The sequence below is a fragment of the Scleropages formosus genome, chromosome 15 (assembly GCF_900964775.1).
Source record: "Scleropages formosus chromosome 15, fSclFor1.1, whole genome shotgun sequence".
NCBI lineage: Eukaryota > Metazoa > Chordata > Actinopteri > Osteoglossiformes > Osteoglossidae > Scleropages > Scleropages formosus.
Genome location: NC_041820.1, coordinates 10,667,698 through 10,693,286, shown reverse-complemented (window position 1 = coordinate 10,693,286; position 25,589 = coordinate 10,667,698). Strand labels below are relative to the sequence as shown.

At 45.3% G+C, this 25,589-nt stretch overlaps 1 protein-coding gene across 5 annotated transcripts in view; it reads right to left on the bottom strand.

Moving 5' to 3' along the window:
• The window catches only part of esrrga (estrogen-related receptor gamma a), a 131,673-nt gene that overhangs the window by 47,871 nt on the left and 58,213 nt on the right, over nucleotides 1-25,589 (bottom strand). For 2 of the 5 annotated variants that reach the window (XM_018754508.1, XM_029258221.1), the window contains exons 1-2: nucleotides 14,699-14,752; nucleotides 2,866-3,281 (exon numbers count right to left, since the gene is read on the bottom strand). In XM_018754508.1, the coding sequence (XP_018610024.1) occupies nucleotides 2,866-3,268 (403 nt within the window). In that variant the 5' untranslated portion in view covers nucleotides 3,269-3,281; nucleotides 14,699-14,752. Of the gene's footprint in view, nucleotides 1-2,865; nucleotides 3,282-14,698; nucleotides 14,753-25,015; nucleotides 25,330-25,589 lie in introns of those variants that run through there. The other 3 variants (XM_018754593.1, XM_018754756.1, XM_018754844.1) reach the window with 3 other exon arrangements.

Sequence of the window (25,589 nt, the reverse complement as noted above, 5' to 3'; positions counted from 1 at the left end):
TTGGTTTAAAGTGCTGATGACCGTTTTGTGTGCTGTTCCTTTTCTGCGTGAAGCTCTTAGGAGAACTTGGTTGAATCTGGTGCAGGTGTGTAGCTGTGACGTGTTACACCCTTATGCTGAGTGACCCCAACGCAGTTGCCCCTGCTGCTGAGCGGAAGTGTCCCAAACGGTTAAATTAACCCTGTCATTCGGTATATTGCGCGCAGCCCTTATCCCCCTCGTCCGCGATTAAGAACGACTGTTTGCAAAACACTGTAACCCTGGCGCTGAACTAATGGCCTGTAATTTCCGGCATCCTCATTTACATGAAATGTAAACAAAGTTTTTTTCTTTGTTTCCTTTTTATGGAAATTTTGTTGCCGACATCCTATCTGAAGAAATCCTTATCAATAGATGTCTGCAGTCATAATGGAAGTGTACAGTCATTAACCGTGGACATAACAGAAGTCTGAAGCTAAATGCAGTCTAATTTTATAGAGAAATTCTTCACCTGCTTCACTTAGGGCACTTTGTTCACTGGCAGAGATGTTAAAGTGTGTGTGTGTGTGTGTGTGTGTGTGTGTGTGTGTGGGCAGGGACAGAAATCAAACACTGGGATGTTTCACTGACGATGCTGCAAAAGACAAAAGAGACCGAAAGCATTGAATAATGGACACTTCTATCCCCATGCAAATATATTTTTGTTTTATAGGTCCCCAGAGGAGCTGTGGAGGGTGTCTGGGGGTTGGGGAGGTGGGTGGGAGAGAGGGAGGGAGGGATGTACCACACATCGACTTTGGTTCGAGCCAATAATTCACACAGAGCACCTCCTCGGGCCTGCATGAGGCTCCTTGAAAACAGCTCAGACTCTTGCAATTAACAGAGGGCCCCGTCTGGGACCTCCACACTGATGAAATATTTCAGAGCTAATCAGACTTGGTAAACACTGATTTATATTGACTTCTCTTCTGTGAACTGATGTTTCCTCATTAAAAAGCAGATTAGCGTGAGTGCGGGGAGACTAAATGCTCAAGACCGCTAATTCAACAGGAAACAGTATTTAAAGTATGCGTGTCCATTAAACAGGGGTCCAAAATTCATTAGCGAGGTAATCTCCGCAAGCCATTAGGGTCTCCATATTGGGAGGCCTTGACGTCTGCGTGGCGAGAGATGTGTTTTGAAAGGGGCCGGGCAATTTGCATGGGGCTTTGGGGGCTACATGTCCTGAAGCAAGGGGAATATTTAAGAAGCAAAATCCATGCAAAGCTTTAGCTGGGTGAGACATTTCACCTCCTGCAGAATTTCAATGTGGTCACCGTGTCTCGCTTGGTGTCCTGGACACAGTACTCCGAAACAAGAATGCTTTAGATCTGCCATTTTATTATATGAGTCCGTCTTCATGACAGTTCAGTTCAGTTCAGCTCAGGCTGCTGACATGTTATTTGGACAATGTGTCAGTTATTTCAAATTTTACTGAAAACTATTTCAAATGCACTATTATACTATATGTGGATATTACTGTTTATTCATTTAGCTTTTCTTCAAAGCTGTGAACAATGTGAACTTTGTACAATAAGCTATTTTACAGTAATTTTCCTCTGTATGTATATATACATATGCTTTACAACCAACTATTCGAACAAGGATCCTTTGAAAAGAACAATGAAAACTTTTTCATGTCTTCAAGGGGAGCAGCACAGCGTTTAAGGACCTGGGCAAGGGGTTGCACGTACACGTCGTAGGAGGGGCCCTTAACGCGAACCCTTCAGCAAGCTAGTTGGTTCACTGAAATACCTGGCAGTGTAAGCAGGCAGAGCGTGAAAGTGTGAGCTGCACACGTCTCTTTGGATGAAAGCATCTGCTAAGCAACAGCAAAATAAAAATAATGAAAGGCTCCTCTCTGCGAGGATATGAGTGACTCAATTGGGGAGTGATAGATGCAGGTTGTCAGGTGCCACTGGAACCGAGCCACCGATCTGCCAGCTGCCAGCGGTTCAGAGTTGCTCCCGTCGCCCGTGTTACTGCCTCCCCCCACCCACTGCCCGCTGCTCTGGACACCTCAGATGGTAGCTAAGTCTGAGCTGCAGAGCAACTCGCCCACCCCCACCTCTCTTCCTTCCAGACCCAAGCAAGCTGGAAGTCAACAAATGTCCAGCTGGATGGTTTTTTCCCCCTTATTACCTGGAGTTTTATTGGCTAATGGGATGAAACATACCAATATGTTAGGTCCCGCTTGTCACCGAGCTGGTCTCTGCCTAGATATAACAACAACATTTGGGCCCTGTGGCTGATCTAAATATACCTGCAGCTGGCCAATGTTAAACAAAATGTCCTTGTGTAAAAATTATTTCACACTCTTGATCGATACATTCGATAGATATTGAACTTCTGTATTCTGCAGTATTTATGACCACGGCCTTGTATCTGTAAAATACAATAAAGCAGCAGGTAGAGCAGTGGTTAGACCTGCCACCTTGCACCCAAAGGACCTGTCTCGAATCCGTGCTTCCGCTATAATAATAAATAAATTAATAAACTTAGCTGACACCTTTGTCCAATGCAACTTATACTAAGGTACAATTTTTTAAAGAAATATTTGTACAGCTGTGCAGTTTTTACTACAGTAGTTCAGTACCTTTCTCAAGGTGGAGGCTCACAGTGGAAGGTGGCCCTTGGATTGCATGGTATCAGCTGTACCCACTGCACTACACGTGGCCATGATGTGGCAAATGACTTACTGAGAGTCCTACGGTTGAACTGTACGTCTAATGAACACCTGAGTAAAAGAACTGGTTACTCTGGAGCCCAGAGTTGCAGCCTGCATTGCCTCAGACCTACACCTATTCCCATGCAGTAGCTCTTGACTAGCGGAGTACGAAAGCCAACCTTGGATGGTCCTCTTGAAGAAGGCCTTGCAGGCCTCGCACGAGGCCACGCCATAGTGGTAGCCGGACGCGATGTCGCCGCAAACAAGGCACAGGCGCTTGGGCATGGAGTTGAGCATGTACTCGCATTTGATCTGCGAATCCTCGGCCATGGTGCTGGAGCAGTCCTCGTAGCGCTTGGAGGCGGCCACGTTGGGGCCCAGGCCGCCTGCAGGACCGTACAGCGTGGGGGAGTCCAGGCCGTTCTGGTGCCCATTCATGGTGGAGCTGTAGCTGCCGCTGGCGTCCGAAGACCCACCGGGGCTGTGATGGTTGACGCTGTCAGCGAGGGAAGCAGGGCTGGACGGTTCCGTCTTGATATAGGAGGGGCAATTCGACTCAATATGACGGTCCTTGCTTGACATTCTGCAAAGGAGCCTGGGAAAGGGGAGATGAGAAACGTCACGCCGCATTCCAAAAATGCTGTGGTCATCACAGGAATGTTGAACATGTAGCTGGCAGAACAAAGGCATGCGAGCATTTGCAGTTCCATCCATGTGTCTGCCAGTTTAGCAGTGACAGATCCCGCAACTGTCACGACTTTATGTTCTGCAAGATGCCCGGAGGATGAGGGGAAGCGCTCGGGCCGCTCCATCACGGCCGAGAGACGCTCGGATACAAGGTCCCGTCAGACGCAGCCCTGGGGCCTGACACATGATGTTAGACCCGTTTTGTGTTTTCCGCGATGCTGCTGTTCAGATCACTAGTCACCACCAAAGTCCCCCCAACCCCACCACGTCTGTACCAACAAGAGAAACATTTAAGCTCTGAAAAAGAGCATAAAAATGAAAAGCTTGAAGAGATCGGTTCGTTAATTCAGAGATGTGGCCTTTCGGCACGTTAACAGTGTGTCTAAGGAAGTAACCCAACTACAGCCATATTGAATCAGCTTCGGGGTCCTGCGTCCGTCACTGGTGTACATCAGAGTGATATTGAAGCTAGCAGCGCAGATAAACATTTCAATAAACTCGCAAATACGCACAGGCAGGACCAAACTGTTACATCACTAAGATACTGTACATTAAACAAAATCAAGGCAGAAGCACACCCTCTGTTATCATGTGAAAAAATGACACATTTCAACACCGAAATGTAATCTCCGACAGGACGCTGTAATGTATTTGCTGTATATTTAAATTGTGCATTTTAAATGAACCAGGCAGGGGATGACACAAGACGCCTTGCTCTGTATGCTGAGAAGAAAAAGAAAGAGGAAAGGGCCCTAGGTGAACAGTCCTAGCCATCAGTCATTCGCCAGTCAATATCAAACTTGTTCGACATGAAAGCTATCAGCGCGGGGCCGAGACGCGGCTCCATCACGGCGTGCGGCAGCCCGTCAACCGGAAGCTTCCGCCTAAAGGCAGGCTAACAAAAGGAGGGGCCTTCTCTCTGGACAGGCCCTCCTCTTCACCCTGCTGACCTATTTCTTCCTCCCCCCCACCTGCACTTTCCCCTGGCCCCCGTGAGAGAGGCCTATTAATGAGTGCTGTAATTAATAGATATCTCTCGCTTGTCTTAGAAGATGCTCCCAGGCCAAAGGAGAGGGGATTAAACATCTCCCCAGTCAACAATCCAGCAGACCCTGCACTTTCACTTATGAGTTTAAAAAATCCACTTTACTGACTGTCATGCGAAGATTGCGAACGTGCCCTTGTATCGGCTATTGCGACATATGCCCGTGTTGGCAAAAAGGGAACCTTGCAAAATAATGCAAAATAACATTATGAATCATCACAGCAAAAAAAGTGAAAAAAAAAAAAAAAAACACACACACATGAATGAGATTTAGAACCCTGATGAAAAGATCAGATATTGATGTAAAACTGTGAAACCAGACAAAGGGTTTTTTTTTTTTTTTTTTAATTAAGGAAGGTCTCTTTCTAAACAAGGGCTTTAAAAAAAAACCTTGTAAAACGCAGATTCTTCTGGTGGCAATAAAACATGGCTAGAGCTGGGCAGCGAGCAAGGTGAGAGAGGCCCTTTAAAAGAACAACTGCCTTTGCGTCTGAATTTTAGCACCATCGGAAGTAAAACATTTAGAACACACCATTTGGGCATCACCCTCGGACCGAGAATACCAAGGGAGGGGGGTGAAGTATGGTGACATAGTCATTTATTTTAGGGAACCCTCTGAGAGACTACGCTTCGCAAAGTGGAAGGGTTGCGCTTGGTCAGGATGTGTTTTTTTATTGTTTTTTTACATTAATGGCGCAGGTTACGAAGCCCCTAAGCATTATATGAAGGCTAAATAGGTGCTGGACCCAGGTCATTTGTCTGATCACTTTATCATTGTCTGCCTGTGCTGTACTGGGAACACTGAGCACCATATACATAGAAAAAAGAAAAAAAAAAATACCCTTGCAGGAAATATGCAGAAATACAACTGAGATAATTATGGAGCAGGAGGCAATTGTTGTTATATGGAAAAGGTTACCTTCAAGATACGAAACCGCATAATCAAATTTTTCTGATCCATTAAGTACATGCTGCACGGATGACGGGGAATAAGTCCACAATCATTATAACGACGACCGAGAAAAATAAAGTCGGATTTAGCACTTGCATGCTAGCCGTTGTAGAAACGACTGAAAGTAATTGCAAAAGTTGCTAAACTTTATTTAGACCAAAAACAGTGCCCTGGAGAGTGAGAACGAAATCAGTAAAACGACAACCATCCTATTACAGCTGATACTGTATGCATGAAATGTAATGCATTGAAAAATGTTACAAATTTAATTCATTTTCTCAGCAGCAGAAATGAAATCCAGATTGGAGTGGATGAAATTAAGAGCTAGGGATGCTTGCTAAAGGCAAAGAATTGTACTGTATATCTATTTGCTCGGCTTAGTAGATTCCGCGGCAGCGTGGCCCCTTTGATAAATAAGTGCCGATGTGTCTCCTTTAGGCCTGCAGCCAGTCACCTTTTAATGAATCCAAGAGCGCGAGGAACGCCGCTCGGTGCGAGCGCTCGCTCAAAGTGATGTGTCTGCCACAAAAAGTGAATAACAAAGAGCGGTAGCCAGTGCTGTAACCATTTGTCTGGTTTACAACGCCGTCCTTAAGTTTCTCCACTAGAGACATTACGCTCTATAACTTCGGCTGAAAGTTATTAGCTGTCTCTTTCCTCTCCTTTTCTTCTGGTCTTTGAAATTCTATGACTCTATTAATTCAGGCCTGCAATATTCACAACTATCTATAAATTCAATTGTCAGATGGTGGGTTTTATTCTGGGCCGCACTTGAATCTAAAATTAGAGGCAGTAAAATTCACATTAGCTCTAAGAGGAATGGAATTCTAAAGGCTATATTTTAGAAGAAAAGAAAGCCCCTCGGACAGAAAAGAGACTATTCGAAAGGTAACAATTTTATCTGTTTTCCGCACACAAGGCAGCTCCAATTCCATGAAGTGCCGTTAAACGAGGGCTTTACGATGAAAAGCGCTGAAATTTAGTTAGACGTTATGAATGGAAGTAATAATGGTCAAGTTAGGAGAAAGGGAAAACAAGGCATGCATAAGTACGAGAAGATGAGAAATCTACACGAAAATGTACAATCTTTTGTACCTATTTACTGTTTGAACTAATGAAATATAATTTTATTATTCACGCACGTGTCTGTGTAACGTAAAAAAGGATGTGGTCTCGTTGGGGACGTTCGTCCGTGTTATTTCCTCCTTATAATTTAACTTGCCATTTTCAGCTGTTGACAGAAATGGTACTGCATATGGTTTTTTTTGAAACACGGTAGAAATACAGTAGGTAAGATCATGCATTTTTTTAATCAATGAAAGATTCAAAGCTTCCTGTTATTCTCAGATATCAGATTGTACTTCAGTTTTACATTATAAGGTTAAAAAGGGATTGAAAATTGGTTCAATTAGTCAACAAGAGGAACGTCAGGTGCTTTGAAACTGGCACACAATGAATCATTTGGGTCGCTGACAAATCAATGGGTTGTCATTCGGGGTGAGGATGTTTTGAAAAGAAGAAGAGAAGAGGAAGAAGAGAAAGCGAGAAACCTCTTTATGCATCACTGTCATAGATGAGTTACATTTTTTTTCCCCACTGTTGTCTTTTAAATTTTTAGTGTAATTCTATTTTGCCTAACCTTACTGTCCTAGGAGAGGCAGGGGAAAACTTCAAAAGAATGAGCATATTTTCTTGTAACATCACAATAAGGATAGGCACTTCACGAAGCAGCATTATATATATATATTTATACTGTATGTAATATATACATTTCTCTTATTTCGATTCATTGTGGCTCATGGTGTCGACGAAACCCGGACAGAAACGTGAAGAAAAAGCGTTCTCTCGCAAACGTTAAATTTCTAGTATTTTTACAGTTCCCTCTGTGTGTTCTCTTTTGGTGGCCACGAGGCATCACAAATCAACAGGAAAACAATTTTGGAAAACACAGCCACTTGGCAGTGACAACGTGTCATCAGACAGTTGGACTGATTCAGTGCTCTGACAACTACAGAGGCAAACATACAATCATTGCATTAAGGTGCAGTCACTGAGGCTGTCTGAGAAGCTCGCTGCTCTCCCACTCTCTACTCTCATTTCATCTTATTTATATATTTTTGTGCACAGAGAATGTGGTGAGTGAAAGAGAGAAAATGGGCTTGTCTCTGGAACTACTGTGGGAAGAGCACCGCATTAGCATAAAGGGGTTTCCACATTCAGATCAGTCACAATATTATTTTAAATGCGGTAAAAAAAAGCAAAAGCTCTTATTATTTTGTCAGCTCTTCTGTTCATGTCTAAGCAGTGGAATTGCATAATATATATACACATTTCTTTTTAAACACTGCTTTTAGTATTTTTACATATGAATATATCAAATTATTTCCATTAGCAGCTATGTCCAATATTATTTTTGCTTTATTTAGCCGGCATGTTTGCTCTAAGTCACTTAAACCTCTCCGTTACACAGGCGGAAGCAGCTAAACCATGAGTAACCTAACATCCAGCAGACTAGTATTTCTACCGCTCGGGAATTAAGAGGGATGTAGACTGTGATAGTTTTTAAAAAAATTTTTGGTGTTTTAAAAATAGAGAGTGTCCTTATTGTTTAAGGCAGCGGTGTCATACTAAGCACCCGGTTCGCTTTGCTTTGAGCCTAATGTGCCGGGTGTGACGTGTGGGATGAGCGCGGAGATGATTGCAGTTGTTTTCTGCGTATAAAAATACCCGGGCACATCTTAATCCCCCCCTTCCATCATCCGGAGGAGATCAATTGTTATAACATTACTGGGTCGGAAAGTAGTAATTCACATCATTGTCGATGAATGCTGGCAAAATAACACCTCTGATTACATGCAATCAATGTGATAATGGCAAAAACACATTTATGCAATGGGACAGTGGGTCATAAAAATGTCTGCCTCGGCGGTAGGTGAGGCACCCCAACGTTCGAACCTGAAATGAATACATGAAAGGGAGTGCCGCTGGCTCGGCTGCTCCTGCCGGCAGGATATCACGGACGGCACGCAACCAATCGATGCTTTTGTACCCATTTCTTAGGGAAAAAAGCCTGTCAAATCAATATGCAATCGGGCAGCTGATAGCGTAGTGGTTGGAGCTGCTGCCTTTGGTCAGAAGGTTGCTAGTTTAAATCTCACCTACTGCCTCAGTACCGTTGAACAAGGTACTTACCCTAAATCGCTCTAGTAAAAATTTCCCAGCTGTGAAAAAAGCTGGAAGTGCCTTAACAGTCCAAGTTGCTTTAAAGGAAAGCATCAGCTGAATGAACAAATGTATGACGCTTATTCCCCGCACTGAACTCAGGTTTCCTCAAATGCTCCCCCAATTTGCGTGTCTTGTTTTTTTTTTTCCAAAACAATCTTTCACACGTTAGCGCCTTGGCAGGGTAAGCGTGGTTATAACATTACAGACCTTCAGTGACACGCTGGAGAGCTGGTGTGTGTCACTGTGTTTGGCAGAAGAGCCAAGCCACATGGCTGAGTGTGCGGCCCAGCTATAGATAGGGCTGCTGAGAGGGGCCCGATCTGAGACCGATAATCATCCACGTCGCCATACCGCAGCCTCCCCGAGCTCACCGGCTATCGGAGCTCCCCTCACACGTGGATCTTGATGACTGAGGTCATTTTCCTGCAGCGGCTCTCCTGATAAGTTCTGTGCGGCGTCGGGCCGTGTCTTTATCAGGCGACGCGCAGCCCGGTGAGAACCAGAGCTGTAAAACATCTCGGTGTCTGCGCACCCCCGTTTCCTGCGCCGATGCTCATCATTTGCGAGCGATGCCGCGGCCACCCCTTTGACGGCCGGGAACAACGAACACGGAAGCAGGCGGCATCGCGGCCGTCCGCCTGCCCTCGTGACCCCAAAGTTGCCTGAGCAAATTCGCAATGTTCTTTTCGATCCAGTTCTTAATTTCGGTGAGAAAAATAACAAAAAAATACTAAATCAAAAGACGAATAATTCCTGGGCTTTTCTTCACCGGTTGAAAAGAAAAATGATTACAAAAGGAATTACAAGTAGTGCAAATGGTCTCATCAACAATCTTCCTCAATTTTGTTCTTCATGTTGTAATATAACTTTTAGATGATTTGTTCACTGATTCTTTTATTTGCTTTTGGATACCTCTATTTGCATTATTTCTTTTGTTGTGACACTACAGCGGAGAAGAACCCTGTGTATTCCATATACACTGTGAATTGTGAGATTTCCGTTTCTTTTCCGGAACCGATCGGCCGCAAGCAACATTTTTCCATAGCGTTAAACACACAGCGTACACTTTCTGGACGTCTTAGCTTCTACATCACACTAGAACATATTAATCACTTGAAAATCTTAACTCCTCAAACATACTTTCACACCACAACATATAAAGAAAGAGCGTAAGTGATATGAGAAGGGCAAAGCAGTGAGTGAAAGGGTTACGCTTCACTGACTCAGAAAAACTTTTCCGTCTGCAATAATTTTTTGGTACAACAGGATGAACAAGTGTTTTGACTTACATCGCCCCGGATGCCCATAGCAGCAGTGCCGTGATATGAGCTAGATGGAAAGGATGAAGCTGAGTAAATAAGCTCTGGCATTTTTCAATATACAATATGTCTAAAATCATAGTGTTTGTTCTTTGCAGGAGGAAGCTTTCATCTACTTAAAGGCAGAGCAACACGCACCACATAAGGAGGGATGAACCCACGTCTAAATGAAATGGGATTGAAAATAATAATAATAATAATAATAAAACATAAAAATCTGGATTAAAAACACATTTTATTAAACAGATGGTAAAAGAGGATTTTCCTCTAGGAAAAGAAAAAAGGTAATAATAATAATAATAATAATAAAAAAAAGAGTGTTTGATTGTGGCGAGCAAACTGGGAAAGCCATGTCTTTAACCAGATCAGATTCTGGAAATTGGCTGTCAAGTCGGGATTGTGGTGATTTATACGCGTCCATCAGGCGCGAGGAGACGCAGCAGGCTGCCGGCGCCGCCTTGCTCTCGCGAAGCATCTTAAATTTTCGACGCCACCATCTGTTACCAAATCTAATTCACATTCCGCCCATAATCGGGTTTAGTTCTGTAATACCCGTTCTGCCACTCTTCCTCGGCGCAACCGTATCTGTTCGTGCAACGAGCGCACGGTCCCCGCCTTCCCCTTTTACCTACTTCTCCATTTTCGTTCCGTTCCCACGTGTTCGAGGATCGCTTTCCTTAAGAAGGCCCGCATACGTGTTCAGTGGCATCACGCGAAAATGAACGCGCTCAATGCTCTCTACATGAACACCTGGGATATTTTAGGGCTCAGGCTAAACGGTGTCCGAGTAAGTAAAGAGAGGAAAAAAAAAAAAATAAGAAAAATTAAATACGACGCGGCCGAAATGGTTCGATTCGGTTCGGAACCATTTCTTTCTTTCAGAAGAGCTTTTATCTGCGGCTTTAACGGAGATTTTTATGGTCATTGTTCGGGTTGTCATTATTCTAAGTGTTTGTTCAGTCGTGTTTATTTAGGCAAATTGCTGAAACTGAACGCGAAACAGAGCTCGCGGACTGAGAGTGGTGTCCGGACCTCTCGTGCTTGTTTTGCAAGTCAAACCACAAACACGCAGACGTTCATGGGTTTAACAGGTACAGAAGCGAAAGGAAGAACATCTCAGACTCGGGGTTTGGGGGGCGAGGGAACGTACGCGTTCTTCGATACGATGAACATAAATACTCAGTTTCACATGCACGCACACATAAATGTCTTGACTGCCTAGGAAATCTCACGAAGCGCGGCGGCGCAGTTATTTTCTTTGAAAAATGTAATTAAAATAAAATCAAATATGAGGACAAGGCCAGCCGTGCGCATGTCCAGAGGCCAAGCGGGGTGCCGGTCGGATTTAAGTCCCCGTTTTCTGCAAGAATTGTTTTTCATTATTATCATCACTATTTGATAATCCTCTGTGCTATAAACTGCAATCCAATCTTCATCAGGGGCCCTGCTGCAAAGCTGTTCATTTGCCCATCTGTGTTAAGGCAATCTAGTTTATTACACATTCGGTAAATTTACAGTAACAAGCCGTTCCCCTGACAAATTAATCACTTTCCGAGCATTTTATCATATAAATAAAATATCACCTCTGGAGAGAAATAAGCTAAATCAGTTGATTCAACCCATCTATCAGGGAAATGGCAATCGCCAGGGTAATTGCTCAAGAACAGATGGACTTTTTTTCAGCGACCCGAGAACTAAGCTTCTGTCTCCATGAATCTGGGTGCTTTGAGGTGTGAGTTATTAAGTGGGTGAGCGCATGATGTCTCCCGTCGCTGTGCGTGCACCCGAGAGACGGGGCCGAATGTTTGTTTGCATTTCCTGTGGAGGGCTCAGTTGCGACGGAACGTGCGCTTGGCGCTTCCGGTGGGGGAAATGAAATGGGAAGGCGCGTGCGTGCGCGTGTGTGTGCGCGCGTGCGTCCGTGCCCTTCGGCAGCCCCGAGGGTGTGCGTCCACAGCTCAGCCTTCCCGCGCAACGGGTGGCGGAGATTCCCGGTTTGGAGCCGGCACGCCGCCCTGCGAGACGCCGATTCGCAGCCCTGAAACGGGCTCGGCTGCGGCCCCTCCGGCTTCTAGCGGCATGTCTGACAAACGCAAGGCCAGCTGCTTACCAGCACATGAAAACAAACAAACAAACACACGAACGAAACAGTCTCGCTCTAATGAGTCACCAACGCAGGAGCGTCACGTGATCCTCGATCGCAGACACGCAAAAGTGCGTTACAGCGGCGACGGGACGTAACGGATGCGCGGCCGAACAAGTGGCTCCCTCTCTTTTTCCTCCTAATTGGCAGCGACATCAGGGAGTCATTTATCCTTTCATTTCACGAACTGAAATTCATACTCAAATAAATATCTGCAATTTCATTTCGTTTATGTATGTAAAATCCAGAAGGGCAAGGTGTCTTTACAAATATTAAGAGCTGACCGAGGAAGGGAGATGCGCACGTGGGTTTGGAACAGAGGCGTTTACATATCGATCTCTGGTAAGTCTGTTTAAAGAATTCTCCGCTGTGCTGTCTGGTGCGCTGAGAGTTGCTGGTGATGACCAAGGGTAGGTGATGCTACTACATGCTGCTAAATGAGCAAGGGAGGAGCTCCTCGCAATCTTCAAGCCATTTTCAAGGGTTCATCTACATGTACATTGCGCGATGGCGGAATTCCAACCGCGAACAGGCCCACCGTATAAATAACAGATGCTTTTGCGTAATCGGAGTTCAACTCGCAAAGATCACTAGTCGCGTATCGTTACCGCGCCGGAATATTTTCTTTTCGTGTAACGCGGTTGGTCGAAAGGTCATCGTGGTGCCAAATTAGCCGCACGCTCGCTCGTCGGCAGCGGACGCGTACGTCGAAATTTGCCGAGGACGGCCCCAGGATCGCCGCGCTGCCGTTTGCCTACATCGCTGCGTCCGCGCCGCAAAGGCCCCAGGAGTCCGGTCGTAAGAACCCTCCCGCACTCGCCCCCGCAGCGCTGTTGTGGCGTGACTCCTCAGCCGCTGGCCACCAGGAGCAGAGCGCCACGCCGGTAACGTGAGCCTGATTGGCTTAAGCCCCATAAGAGTTTTGCATGCGAACTGAATCTAATTGGTTTGACCCAGACTAACCTTTGGAAATCCAATTGACGTAATACTCTTTGCATCCTGCAACAAAAGCTTGTTCGTCCCCCCCTTTTTTCTTCTTTTTTTTTTTTTTAAAGGTTTTGCTCGAACGCTGGAAGGTCTGGCTAGGATGTTGGCTTCTGGACTGTGGCAAGAGAATAATCAAGATATCGACAGATTAGCAACGCCGCTGCACAAATGCCGAGTCAGGGATACCTGTCAGGTGCAAGGACTCAAGATGTAGAAATCTACCGGATCTTACTGTGCTCAGACCCGCATAACAAGTGCATTCGTTCGGAAATCCTGATCGCCGTTCAGCCTGGGAGGCGCATAAATAAGCAACTTAGAAAACTCATTTGAGTCTCCATAAAACAGGAAAACTGAAAAATGAGTGCGCAAACAATATTCTAAATTTCGAATAAAGATAATCTCAGCTCACATCTGTCTTAAAATGCTGAAAATGCGTGCTTTCTTATAAAAAGAAATGCACACTATTGAAACCAGCCATCCATCCCAGACACTGAGCAATATGGATTAAAAGGAATAATTTAAACGTAAGTACACATCTGATCAGTGGAAAAAAAAAAAAAAAAACAGTTAAAATATTGAAACAATTTCTCTTCATGACCCTTCTAATGACACTCTTCTGTAGCGCTAACCGTACATATAACAAATGTGACCCCATACAAATGACATTAATCACAAGAAGGCGTTTTGAAAAGGCAGAGGACTGCCAGACTGGCGGCAGACTGAAGAACAGAAGCCCTGCAAAGATCCCTAACTGGTCACATCTGGCTGTATTTTATACGCAAATCAGCCTCCACTAAATCTAGATAAAACTCACTGACTCGTGATCGGCGCAATGATCTTCATACATCTAAATTTATATGCTAATCGGAAGCCTTCAAGCATTTAACACATTCCTCTGCATCTGGGGGGCAAGCACTATCACCTTCTCCAGCCCCCGTAACCCCCCCAGCAGATCCTAAACTGCACCTCTGCCTCCTCCTTCGCCTCCTCACGCTCCCGTTCAGCTCAACCCCCCCCCCCCTGCCCGCTGCTCCCTCTCTTTTGCTGCCTCTTTATTTGCTTTGGCAGGCTGAATAATTCAGGGTGCCCGCTGGCCGTGTCGGTGGCTCCTCCGCTGCAGCCCCGCCGCAGCCCCTGCGCACCGTCCCGGAGCAAAGCAGATGGACACCTGCGTGCAGCAGGTGAGACAGATGGCACGGCTCCCTCTCCGAGGCCGGCCGCGGCCCGGGCCTCCCGTGCGTCCCGCCGGCGGGGAAGAAAAACAACGACGCCACAAACACAACACAGGACTGCCGCGCTACCCTGCAGCCCCCCCCCCCCCCTCCATCCGCGCGCCTAGGCGGTCGCATCCGCCGTGCGCCGCCGCCATCCCGGCCTCTCTCTGGGACGCCGACACTCGCGAGCTCTGCTACCCTGCGGAAGTCCATCTGTCCACAACAAAGCTGGTCTTCATCTCTACGTGGGGGCCTACATGCTAGTGCGTGACATTGTTGCACATACATGCATAGAATCCTGCAACATGGGGCAACCCATCACTACAGCTCCGCACAACCAATATTTAAACATGAAAGAAAAAAAAAAAAAAAAAAAAATATATATATATACACATATAAATCACAGATTTTATTGTCTTTTCATTTTTTTCCTTCCTTACCTTGGGCAATATAGAGCATGTGCATCACAGAGTATGTAACTGGCTTCGATGTTGAAATGCTGATGCATTCTCCAAGTGCCGCATTTGGCGTATTTATCTTCACTATTAACTTGTGCCTTTGATAAATTCATTCTACAACAAAGGGAGAGCAAGAGAGGAATGAAATTTGTGTCAGAGTGATAGACTGAGGAATTCCCACAGAGATCCATGCCTATAGACAGTGACGGCAGCTCACAAGCAGGAGGAGATTCCGAAGGCCTCTTACAACTTTGCGGACCATCTCACGGTGCCGTGACCGGGGCCTGCGCTCACGACTCGTTATTAGAAGCTGCGTTAAGCGCGACCGGGGCCTGTGACGTTACACGGAGCGCACTAAGGGTTTAATGCAAAGTTTCATGAGGAGTCGTACTGAAATCAAAAAAATAAATAAATAAAAACAAAAGTACAGAGGTGCATAAAGCTCCTTATCTAAAAGCGCAGTCACTTCAAGACATGACAAGGTTGAGAACTCACATCAAGTGAAAATACTTTTCACAGCAATAATGCACATCAGTTTTCTATTATTTGGCTAATATCGGAGTAAACTGTCATTAGGCTGTCATTTTGTAACATTTTAGGTCGCAAACCTGCCCGATATGCAACCTGTTTTCATTTAACCGACAATGTGCGATATTGCAAAATTAGGAAAACATTAGGCGACCAGGATTTTCATTATGGAGTTACGAAGTGCAAAAACTGTTATTTTAAACCCTATAAATTCCTATAGGAGTCCGACACGCAAAACCAACTAGAACACGTTACATAAAGCTTAAGCCGTGTAAAAGCGCAACGCTGCAGAACACGCTGGAAAATGGTTCCGGATGACAACTGCTAGAATGCGCCCCTTTCTTTCCGTGTACATTTTGCATTCTGATATTTACATTCCGTGCGTGTTACGGATGCTTTCCCTACACACAAATGCGGGAAACGAGCAGACGTCGCGAGCGCGTAGGGCGGCAGGGAGCACAGCGGTTAAGGACACAGCCTGGTAACCTTAAGGCTCCTGGTGCATAGAGGGTCCTGCTGAATTACACTAAAGGCATTTCGGTTTCCATACGAAGCAAATAAGAACAATAACGGTAACAGCAGTAATACCACCACCACTACTACTACTACTACTACTAATAATAATAATATGAAGAAACTGCTCGTGTACACCTGTGCCGTGCATGTGGCCTTCACAGGCTTTAAGGAAAGGCATGCGGGTCTCCTACTGTCTTCCTAATTAAGAAAGGAGCCTCCCTAATTCTTCCTTTCCGTTCCGTCTCAGCGGACACGTTCAATGTCATTAGCCACACGGCCCCCCAACTCCGGACGCACTTTGAGTAATGAAACTAATCAGTCAGCTAATACGCCGCTCAGGCCCGTGTCTGAAATCAGATTTCACGTAGTGTGTTCACCCCCAGCCACCCGCCGCTCCGCCCGCTCTCCCCATCGCTGCCCTGTCCTCTCATTATTGGCCTTCTTATAGTTGTGCCTCAAAATAACAAAATTTGAAAAACCCATTCAAGCGCTGCTAATAATGCTTCCGTCCCCCACGGGAAATGCATAAATGCTTTTTTCTCACATTGTGTACTGCGGCAAATTCCGAAAAAAGCCGCCTCTTGAACCGATGACAAATTTAATACCGACGGCAGATTTAATCTAACAAAAGTAAGCCTTTCCGAAATGAAGATAAGGCTATTCAAAATACGACCGTGTAACACGTAGGGTTCGGAAGCTCAAAGGAAAAATTTTAAAAATGCGCACGTATTACAAATAAAGGGCAAGGAAACGGCCAACTCGATCAGAGAAAGCGGTCCGAGGAGTTGAAAGGAGGGGGGATTTCTTTGCGACTGTTACGGCGAAGGGAAGCGGCCCCTCGTCAGCGGCCCGCGGAGATGTTTGCCGCACAAAGAGACGCCCTTTCGGGACAGACGCTCGTGTTCGGAGAGCGCCCGGAGGCCCGACGCGGCCCGTGTTTTGACTTTCTCACGAGGGTGGCCACTCAAGGCCCAGCATCAAGCTTAGCGGAAAAAAGGGGCACTGCACAAAATGCGTCCATTTTCGTTTCACTCCAGTGAATTGACCAATCGATAAGGTCCGCACACACACACGGGGAGAGAGAGAGAGAGAGCGAGAGAGAGAGCGCGAGAGAGAGAGAGAGAGAGAGAGGAGAGGGAGAGAGAGCTGATTGGTCAGACTTCAGCCGAGGACGGCAGACTGCAGGCCAAACTGCCGAAACTGTACGTTTGGATATGCATGTCAGGTAGCGCGGCCACAGTCAAGCGGGGGAGAAAAGAGCGTATTACTTTATGTTTTATGACTTTATAATCGGCTGGATTCATAAATCCTCGATTCATAAAAGGTGTTGGACGAGACAGGGCTACAGTTCATTTGCTCGAGCTATGGAAGTAAATCGAACCGATGGCAGCCTGTTTGCCTTGCTCACACAATCGCTTTACTTTGCAGTAAAGTTTGAACAAACAGCAGACAAACAACAAAAAGCACCAGAAAGAGTTTTACAAAAGCCATCCGCATCCCAAGAAAATACGTCCTTAAAATTTAAAAGACTAACTAATTAAAAAAAACTTAAAAAACTACTTTAAGCGATTTTAAAGTACTAAGGAATACAAATAATTTCATAATGAACGGAGGAAACGAAAACCAAATGGTTTGCATGACTTTAAAAAAAAATCATCTGATACTTGTCTGGGATCACACTAGCTGAAAGATATATGGAAAGATACAAAAAAATTAAAATTATATATTGAAAAAGTCCTACATTTATTGACAAGTTAAGTATCCATGATTCAATAATAATAATAATAATAATAATAATAATAAGGGGAAACAGCAGGTTTGGCCTGTGCCTGCTGTGTGGCGGGTCTGGGGTTTGAGCCCCGCTTGGGGTGCCCCATGCCGCCACCATTATTAAAAAAAAAAATAAAATAAAAATAAATAAATAAATAAATAAATAATAAAAATAATAATAATAAGAAGAAATTAGTAATAACAACAACAACAGGGTAGTGGAATCTACACCCTCATGATAACCCACACCATTTATAGTTTCTGTAAGCCAGTAAAACCGCAAAGACGGTAAATAAATTGAGGAAAAACAATAAAATAAAAGCAAAAGAATTTTTAAAAAAATAGTCTGGGGGAGGAAAATCAAGCTGCTGTCATAACAGGTAAGTCCAGTCAAAGCCTGGACAGGGATTAGCAGGAAGGACAATGAGCTGAATTAAGCCAAGTGTGTACGAGTGCGTGTATCTCTGTGTGTGTGTGTGAGAGAGAGAGAGAGAGAGAGAGGGAGATGGCGCTCACGCGATCCACTCGAGTGTTGCTGTTCCATCTGTGAAGCGCACACCCTTGATTGATTAGACAGGTGCCATTCTTTCTAACGCGAGAGAGGCGGTGGCGGCGGCGGTGGCGGCCGTGCGGACGGCGACTCCCCCGCCAGCGCTCGCCGCACCGGGCCTCCGCTGGCCTTGCTAATTGCCACACGGGGCAGGCTGCTGTGATTTTCTACTTGGCTGGCAGAAGGCGACCCAATTACGTTCGCAAACGTGCGATTTTACGCAAAAATAAACAAGGGAAGAAAAGCTAAATGCCTGAACATGCCATTTAGCAGAAACCGGGACGTTTTCGCGCCACTTATTACACAGGTATCCACCGCAGCTCCCTTTTAATGTCAATTTAGCACAGAATGGAAACATGTGGGGCACTTTGTGCGTCGTCCTAAGTGTAAAGAATCGATTTCTGGTGGCTGTGAGCTTGGATAATAATAATTTTTTATCTTTAATTTGATGTACTCCTTTTTTTTTTTCTGCTTCTTCTGTTATTTAGGTAAGAGGAACGGTCTCTTTGGCCTCTTCCGTACTGCTGTGATTAATGGGACAGGTGGGATCCAATGGCAGTATGTTACGACAGAGGAGCGGGCCACATGGCAGATGGACTGTCGGGTCTAATATGACAGCCCGCGCACCGAAGTGACAGGGGGGCCCGTCGCAGACCTTGGGAATGCGCATGTATGACCGCCGCTGAGGATCACAGTGGGGAAAATACAGGGAATGCCGAGATGATATACACATCAAACGAAATTTCTGAGCGCATCGCAAGAACGCAAACATTTTGTTTGATGTGTTTGTGTTCTCGTGAGCCGCTCGCCAGATTAGAAGCGTACGTTCGCATTTGAACGATGTCAGTTCTGAACTATACCGAAGGTGCCCAATTTCTGAGTACTTTCGTAGCGTCTTTCTTGACATTAGCGTCTTGAGGTGGCTCATCCAAAGTGCCCAATGCAGAATGATCCCGTTGAGGAAAAAATTCAAGGTTTTCGAAACCACTTGCTTTTTTTCTGCAGATATTACTAAGAAGAGCACGGTCTTTGTAAACTAATTTTTTTCTAAATTAAAAACGTTCATTCAGTTTAAACTGTAAATGGGACGACCATGTATTCTTCCAAGCTCGTCTTAAGAAGAACATGTATTTCTCATAACCTGCTGTATGTTACAAGTTCTCATGAATGAAATCCTATTTAGCATGAATACCAAATGAGGCTCTTATATTATGTGCATATTAACAACTCTTGGAATAGAAATTTACAGCTACGGAATGTACCCATGGAAGATGAGAAACTGTGACATAGAAACCAGCGAGTTCCCATGATAAAGCGCAAGCTACGGCAAATCTGTCTTTTTGCGGGAGGTGCCAGCGCGAGGCCTTGGGGAGACCGGCGCGTGACCTTAGGGCGGGTGCGAGCCGGGCTCGGCTCGGCCGCGCCACGCGCGTGCCCTCGCGGCGCCGAGAGAGCAGCCAGCGTGATCAAGCGCAAATGAACCACGGTACCCACCCCTGCCCATCACCCACGCTCACCCGCATCCCTGCGTCAAGATACCCTGCCCAAGGACCGGAGACGGACCCCACGCCGGGCTCAACCGACACGCCCCTGTGCGCACTCGCCTCCCGCTGTCACCCACACATCAGTCCTGTCTAACTAAATCCAGCATGGACACAGCAGAAATGTCTTCATCTGCAAGCGTGCGCAACATTTATTTTTGCTGCACATGATGCTTTCGGTGATTGTTGAGGGCAGATATTTACAACGTCTGATTTAGCAGACGCTCACGCAACACGCAAAAACGTCATCACGCACAGTGTGTTTAGTTCCAAGTTTTCATTTTTGAACTGATCAGGCTTTTCTTGTGAAATTTTTTTTCCTAAAAATCCAGTTAAAAATGTTTACGTTCTAATCATGCGTTAAAAAATAAAGAGAAATGCAGCCGGTATTAGCAGCAGGAAATGAGATAAATAACCATATATCTGTTTACACTATGTCTGCTCTCATGAATGCGGCAAATTCCCTGAAACTGCGGAATTAAAAAGAAGAAAAAAAAAAAAAAAAAAACTTTTATCCTTTTCTTCGCTTCAGGTTGCATGTGGCAGCAGCAGATCCTGCAGTTCACATGGAAAGAGGGAGAAAGCAAAGGAAAAGGCCGTGATGACTGGGGTGAGGGGGGGGTGGGGGGTTCACAGTCATGTGTAAAGTCTCCAGTTCACAGATGAACAGGCAGCGGCGCGAGCGGAAAAGAGCAGCACTGTTGTTCCCTCAATATCAGACACACGCATGAAGTATGATGGGGGAAACAGGGGCTAAATATTTCACTGTCGCTCGCTGCCGGGAGCGGCCATTCATCCCGCTCGGACCCCACGCGCCCCCCGCGGAACAATGATCGTTTCGTACGAGGCCCACGGACGTGGAAGAGATTTAAAAAGCGCACTGTAAACTTGGACTGGCGGAATCTGTTTCTCAGAGCTCTTCGGCACCTCGTCTGCAGTCCGTGGGGCACTTCCCAAACCCACACACACACACACACACACGCACACACACGCAGTCTCAAACGGAGGCATTCTTCAGAGGAAATCAGCGCTTTACGACGCACGCCTTCCTCTGCGTCCCCGGCCAGAGTGAGAGAGGGCTGTAAAAAGCTGCAGCCGGACGCCCATAAAGGCCCGTCTCCCTCCGCACGGTCCCAGACCCGCACGCCGGCTGGCATGCAAATGAGCCGACCTTCCCATTTGAAAAGCAAAACCACGCCTGAACTTTTAATCACCACCTTCGGCACATTACAAGTGGCTCTGTTTTACTTCTAATTGTTTATCCAAAGCTGGCTGCGTGCAGAGGTGGCTGCGTTTGCATAGTGATGCCACCTCCCGAGAAAACAAAGAGGAAACACTACAAACACCCCAACCAGCCATCCACAGCGCACACGCTTCTCATCCAGAAAGATCACATGGCACTGAATAAAGTGCACGTGATTAAAACAACGAAAAATACAAAATAGACCAGAAAAAAAAAAAAAAAAAAAAAAAAAACGAAGTGTCGCGCATCGTGGTAAGTCAAGGTGGATAGAATGAGGGAACAAGAACAAAATGAGAAAACTGCTCAAACAAAGACGTATGAGAAAGACAATGTAAAAAGAAAAAGCAAAGGTGTGGGAGCCGTGCGGAAACGAGGGAAACGGCAGCGTATGGCGAACGTTGTGGACCGGAGGGTTACGCTCTTCATTCTTTCATGACATCAGTGTGGCGTGGCGCGATTGCTAATTACAGCGTGCGCTCCTTCGACGGCCTCAGCTGGCGCGGCTCCCCCGAACCACTTTAAACTTCCCATAAAAGCATATCCGTGCTGTCGCAAAAATCCTGATGGATTGGGTATAAATCAGAGAAATTGACATTACATCACATCATCGAGGCTGGATTTTTATCTTTCCTTACTTTCCTTTTTTTTCACCCAGGGTTTTTAATGTGTGTGGATGTGTGTGGATGTGCTTGTGTGACTTGTGTATTTACTGTACCTGCATTTGTGTGTGCATCTTCTTTGAAAGCGCCAATTTTTACATATGTATATGGATGTGCATTCGTACTTGTATTTTATACATACAGATATGTTTTTAAATACATTATAAACGCTAAGAATATGAGGGTGCATGTGCGTATAAATTCGCTCTGCTCTCTGCTGGTGCACAGTGGCCTGAATGATTGGCGTCTCACAAGGGTCCCCCCTTTTAACTCGAGTTAATTACCCTTGGAATGCGTCAGAGCCCTTGAAATAAAGGGAAGTGGCAACACTCGCGTTCAAATAAGCCGGGCACAATGCAGACAATGGGCAGCCGGGCAGTAATCGACAAGGGGCCACGGTGAGAGACATGTAACACACACAGCACCACACCTCTCCGAGCAGGGAGGGGAGAAAAAAAAAAAAAAAAAAAAAAAAAAAAAAAAAATCAGTGCAAATGCATATTGACATCATTTGATGGATGAATTAAGTAAATGATTTTATAAGGAGATTAAGAGGAATTTAATTCACACAATCTCTCTTTATTCCTCCTGATCCCTGCCTCTAGTGCTTCTCTGACTCCTCGCACAGAGAAAACATGAAAAATTGTCAAGTTTTGTTCAAAGGCAAGTAGTAAAGGATCTTTAATGCTCCCCATTTTTTGACTTCAGTAAAAAACAGAGATTGCAGAAATGGAGGGAAAATTAACACGCCTAATTAGCAGGAACAATCACAGTGGTTGGGAATAATTAATCTATACGGTAACTCCTTGTCTCTGATACAAGATTACACCACTGGAAATATCCAAGTTAACATGAAATGGCATCCTGGCGTAAAAGTGTCTTATTAAAATGCAATGAAAAGCAACTGCAAGCTTGAACAGAAACTATGTATATTGCTTCAAAATGTTTAATGTTAACCGTAGTATTCGATGCATTAAGTTAAAACAAATTTTGAAAAATCTTGTGTCTGAGCTTCACAGATTTTAGAGAAAATAAATGTATATGAAATACACTTGATACCAGTTACTTAGAAAAGAACATTATTTTAAATATTATTTTAAGAGCACTATATCACTCGTGTGTTGTCTGTTAAAAAAGTGCTTCACTACATGACATAAATAAGTCACCTCCTCTGTTCTTCTACACATTTACTCAACAAAACCCCAGTTTTTACACGCAGAGGTGACAAAGTATAAAAGCCAATGAATGTGAGCATTTGCAGGACATTACACGCATCTAAACAATCCTAAATTTCTTTTTAATTTTACATTCTCCAGTCATTTCCTCTAAAATATACTGACATTCAGTTTAACATTTTCATATGAACTTTTTTCAAATTCAGCTGACAGAAATAAAGGAACAAATAAATTCTACTGATGACAAATAAAACAGACAAATTATAGTTTCATAGAAATTGTAGAGGGGGAAATAGCTTATTGCATTTAAAACATTATCTATGTTTTTATATGCAAATGTGCCTGAGGAACAAACAGTTTGTACTTCTACAAAGCATTTATTTTCCAGGGCGGCTAAACAAACAAATAATCCCATAATTATACGGCAATTAAATATATGTGTTCAGGCATAAATCCTATGCAATTATGATAATTGGCAAAACAGCACTTGTTCTGCTGAAGCCATTGACATTAATACAACAATTATTATTTTCAGATGACAAATTTACACACTGTACTTTGCATGAAACGAAACAGTGCATAACTGAACAATTATGAAGAGCACAAAAAAACAAAACTTGCAGGAAAACACGAGTACCACTTCGACAATGGAGCTTGTGTAGAACGCTTACTTAAATTTCGACATGCCTTGACGAACTCTAAAGAGGGCAATCTGGAAAACAGCCACAAGCAGGAAGTTTTCTTCTGGGCAACGTTCCTTACCGTATACAAAGGATAATATTTAATTGTCATGGGTCGATTCTGAAGTACTCATGCATCAGAAGGGGGGAAAAAAAAAAAAAAAAAATTTGCAAAAACTGCATTTTTGGTTACAGGCTGCAGGATCACCGTGTTGTGTCAGCGTTCTGGGAGAAAGTCGTGTGTAACGCCAGGCTTCGTGGAGGAATGCGAGACGCGCCGAGCGAGGTGTTTAGGTGCTGTAGGTGCACGTCTCCATGTGAGCAGTCCCACCTCTCTTTCTAAGCTCTGAATAGGCTGACGGAGAAGCTGCTTTTATGGCCCTGTCTGCGCCGGGCACAGGGGTTAACAGTTGTGCTCTTTCTTCCAAGGAACCTGTGAGAATGTTAACTTCCTCCGCCAAGCCCCCCGTCCCTTCCCCACATCTCTGCTTTCTTTATTTAGATTTAAGCAAGAAAAAAAAATCTGAACGGAGCCAACACGGATTAAGCAGCAGTATTAAAAATATTATACAAGTGTAAATTTCAGTGCGCTACGTATTTAGTGCTGAATGTTTAAATATTAGTGAGAGCGTATATACGCAACTATGCACCATTTATGAGCCGTTCGGGGGCCACTCTATTTGTACCTTCACAGAGGTCCATTTAAAAAGTTATTGTGGAACAACTGTGCTTGCGCTCAAAATGTGTTCACCGTCCCAGTATTAAAAAGAATACTTTTATTTCACGTGGCCTTCCCAACTCGGTCTGAATCGGAATAAAACAACTTCCTCGACGCGCTCGCTCTGATGCTCTGATTTATGTGCTCGGTAATTCAGTGATTTTATCACTCCCTGTAAGCAGTGAATGGGAACCATGTCCAGCAATAAAAAACCTTTGGTTGGGGAGCGCAGCTGTGAATTTGCCCCCCTGCACTGTCCGTCCTGCGAGCCTCTAGCGCTCCGCGTACTTTCAGTGGGCCACATGCTGTGCTCTGCCGGCCGTCTGATATTCAAGCTCTCCCGGCATTTAAAGCAGCTTTGCCCCCCCGATCACTTCCTCTTTCACACGTTTCGTTACACGCTGCCCGCTGCCCGCTCATACCTGCATCTTTCCTTTCGTTCCCCACGCGTGACACAATCACTGTTTCCCCACATCTTTTTTTTTTTTTCTTTTTCCATCCCCCTCATTAATAAGGTGATGCAAAAGTCTTAACCTTGGCACCCCCTCTCGCCCCCATCCCCGGACTAGGATCTCAGCAACTGGCGAGACGGTAAGTGCTCCGAGACTTTGTCTCAGCTCAGGTAGTGGTGCTCGGCGGCGGTACGTGGAAGCCCTGCGCCGTGCCGCTCTGGCAGCTGATGGAGTTCACGCGCTCGCTACCTGACAGGGGAAAAATAACCTTCACATGCAGCCGGTCAGCCCCGTAACGCTGACTCGCATAGGCGCCATGCACAACAAACACATGCTCCCCCATACAGACACACAGACACACACACACACACACACACACACACACACCTCCCCCCGATGACACACGCAGACACGCACAACACACAAGCTTTCTCACAGACAAGGAGAAGAATAAAAAGAAAATTTACCTACTCTTGTTCAGAGTGCAGGGAGAAACACTCAGGAAGGGAAAGTTCTACCGAATCCATGTGCGCTCTGCCACCATAATTTGAGCAAACCCCCTCTATAAATCAAAGTTTCTTTTTTTTCCTCCTCTCTCTTTTCCTGACAGAGCGCCTGCAATTAAGAGAACAGCTCTCCCGGTGACAAGCCTATAGGCACAGCCAGTTGGGACCAAAAGCTCTTGCACCCTTCTAATCAAGGACTTAAAGCCACGATTGGAGCTCATTAATATGAAGCAAGGCTTTGCATATGCAGTCCCTCTGGTCCGTCCAGACGCCAGATTGGTGCCTTCCCAGCCAATTGGAGCCGGACAGGGTGCTGTCTGCACGCGCGGAGAGAGCCGGAGCAGGTGAAGAGGGAGGGGAGAGACAAAAGAGAGGGAGCACGAGTGAGCGGGCGAGCGAGAGAGAGAGAGAGAGGGAGAAGGGGGAGTGACGGAGGCCGGGAGATGCGGAGCAGAGCGAGCGAGAGACAGCCGTAGTAAGAGTGGGGGATTTAAAGAACCAGGAACGTTTCCCCTCGTAAGGAAAAAGCTCAAGC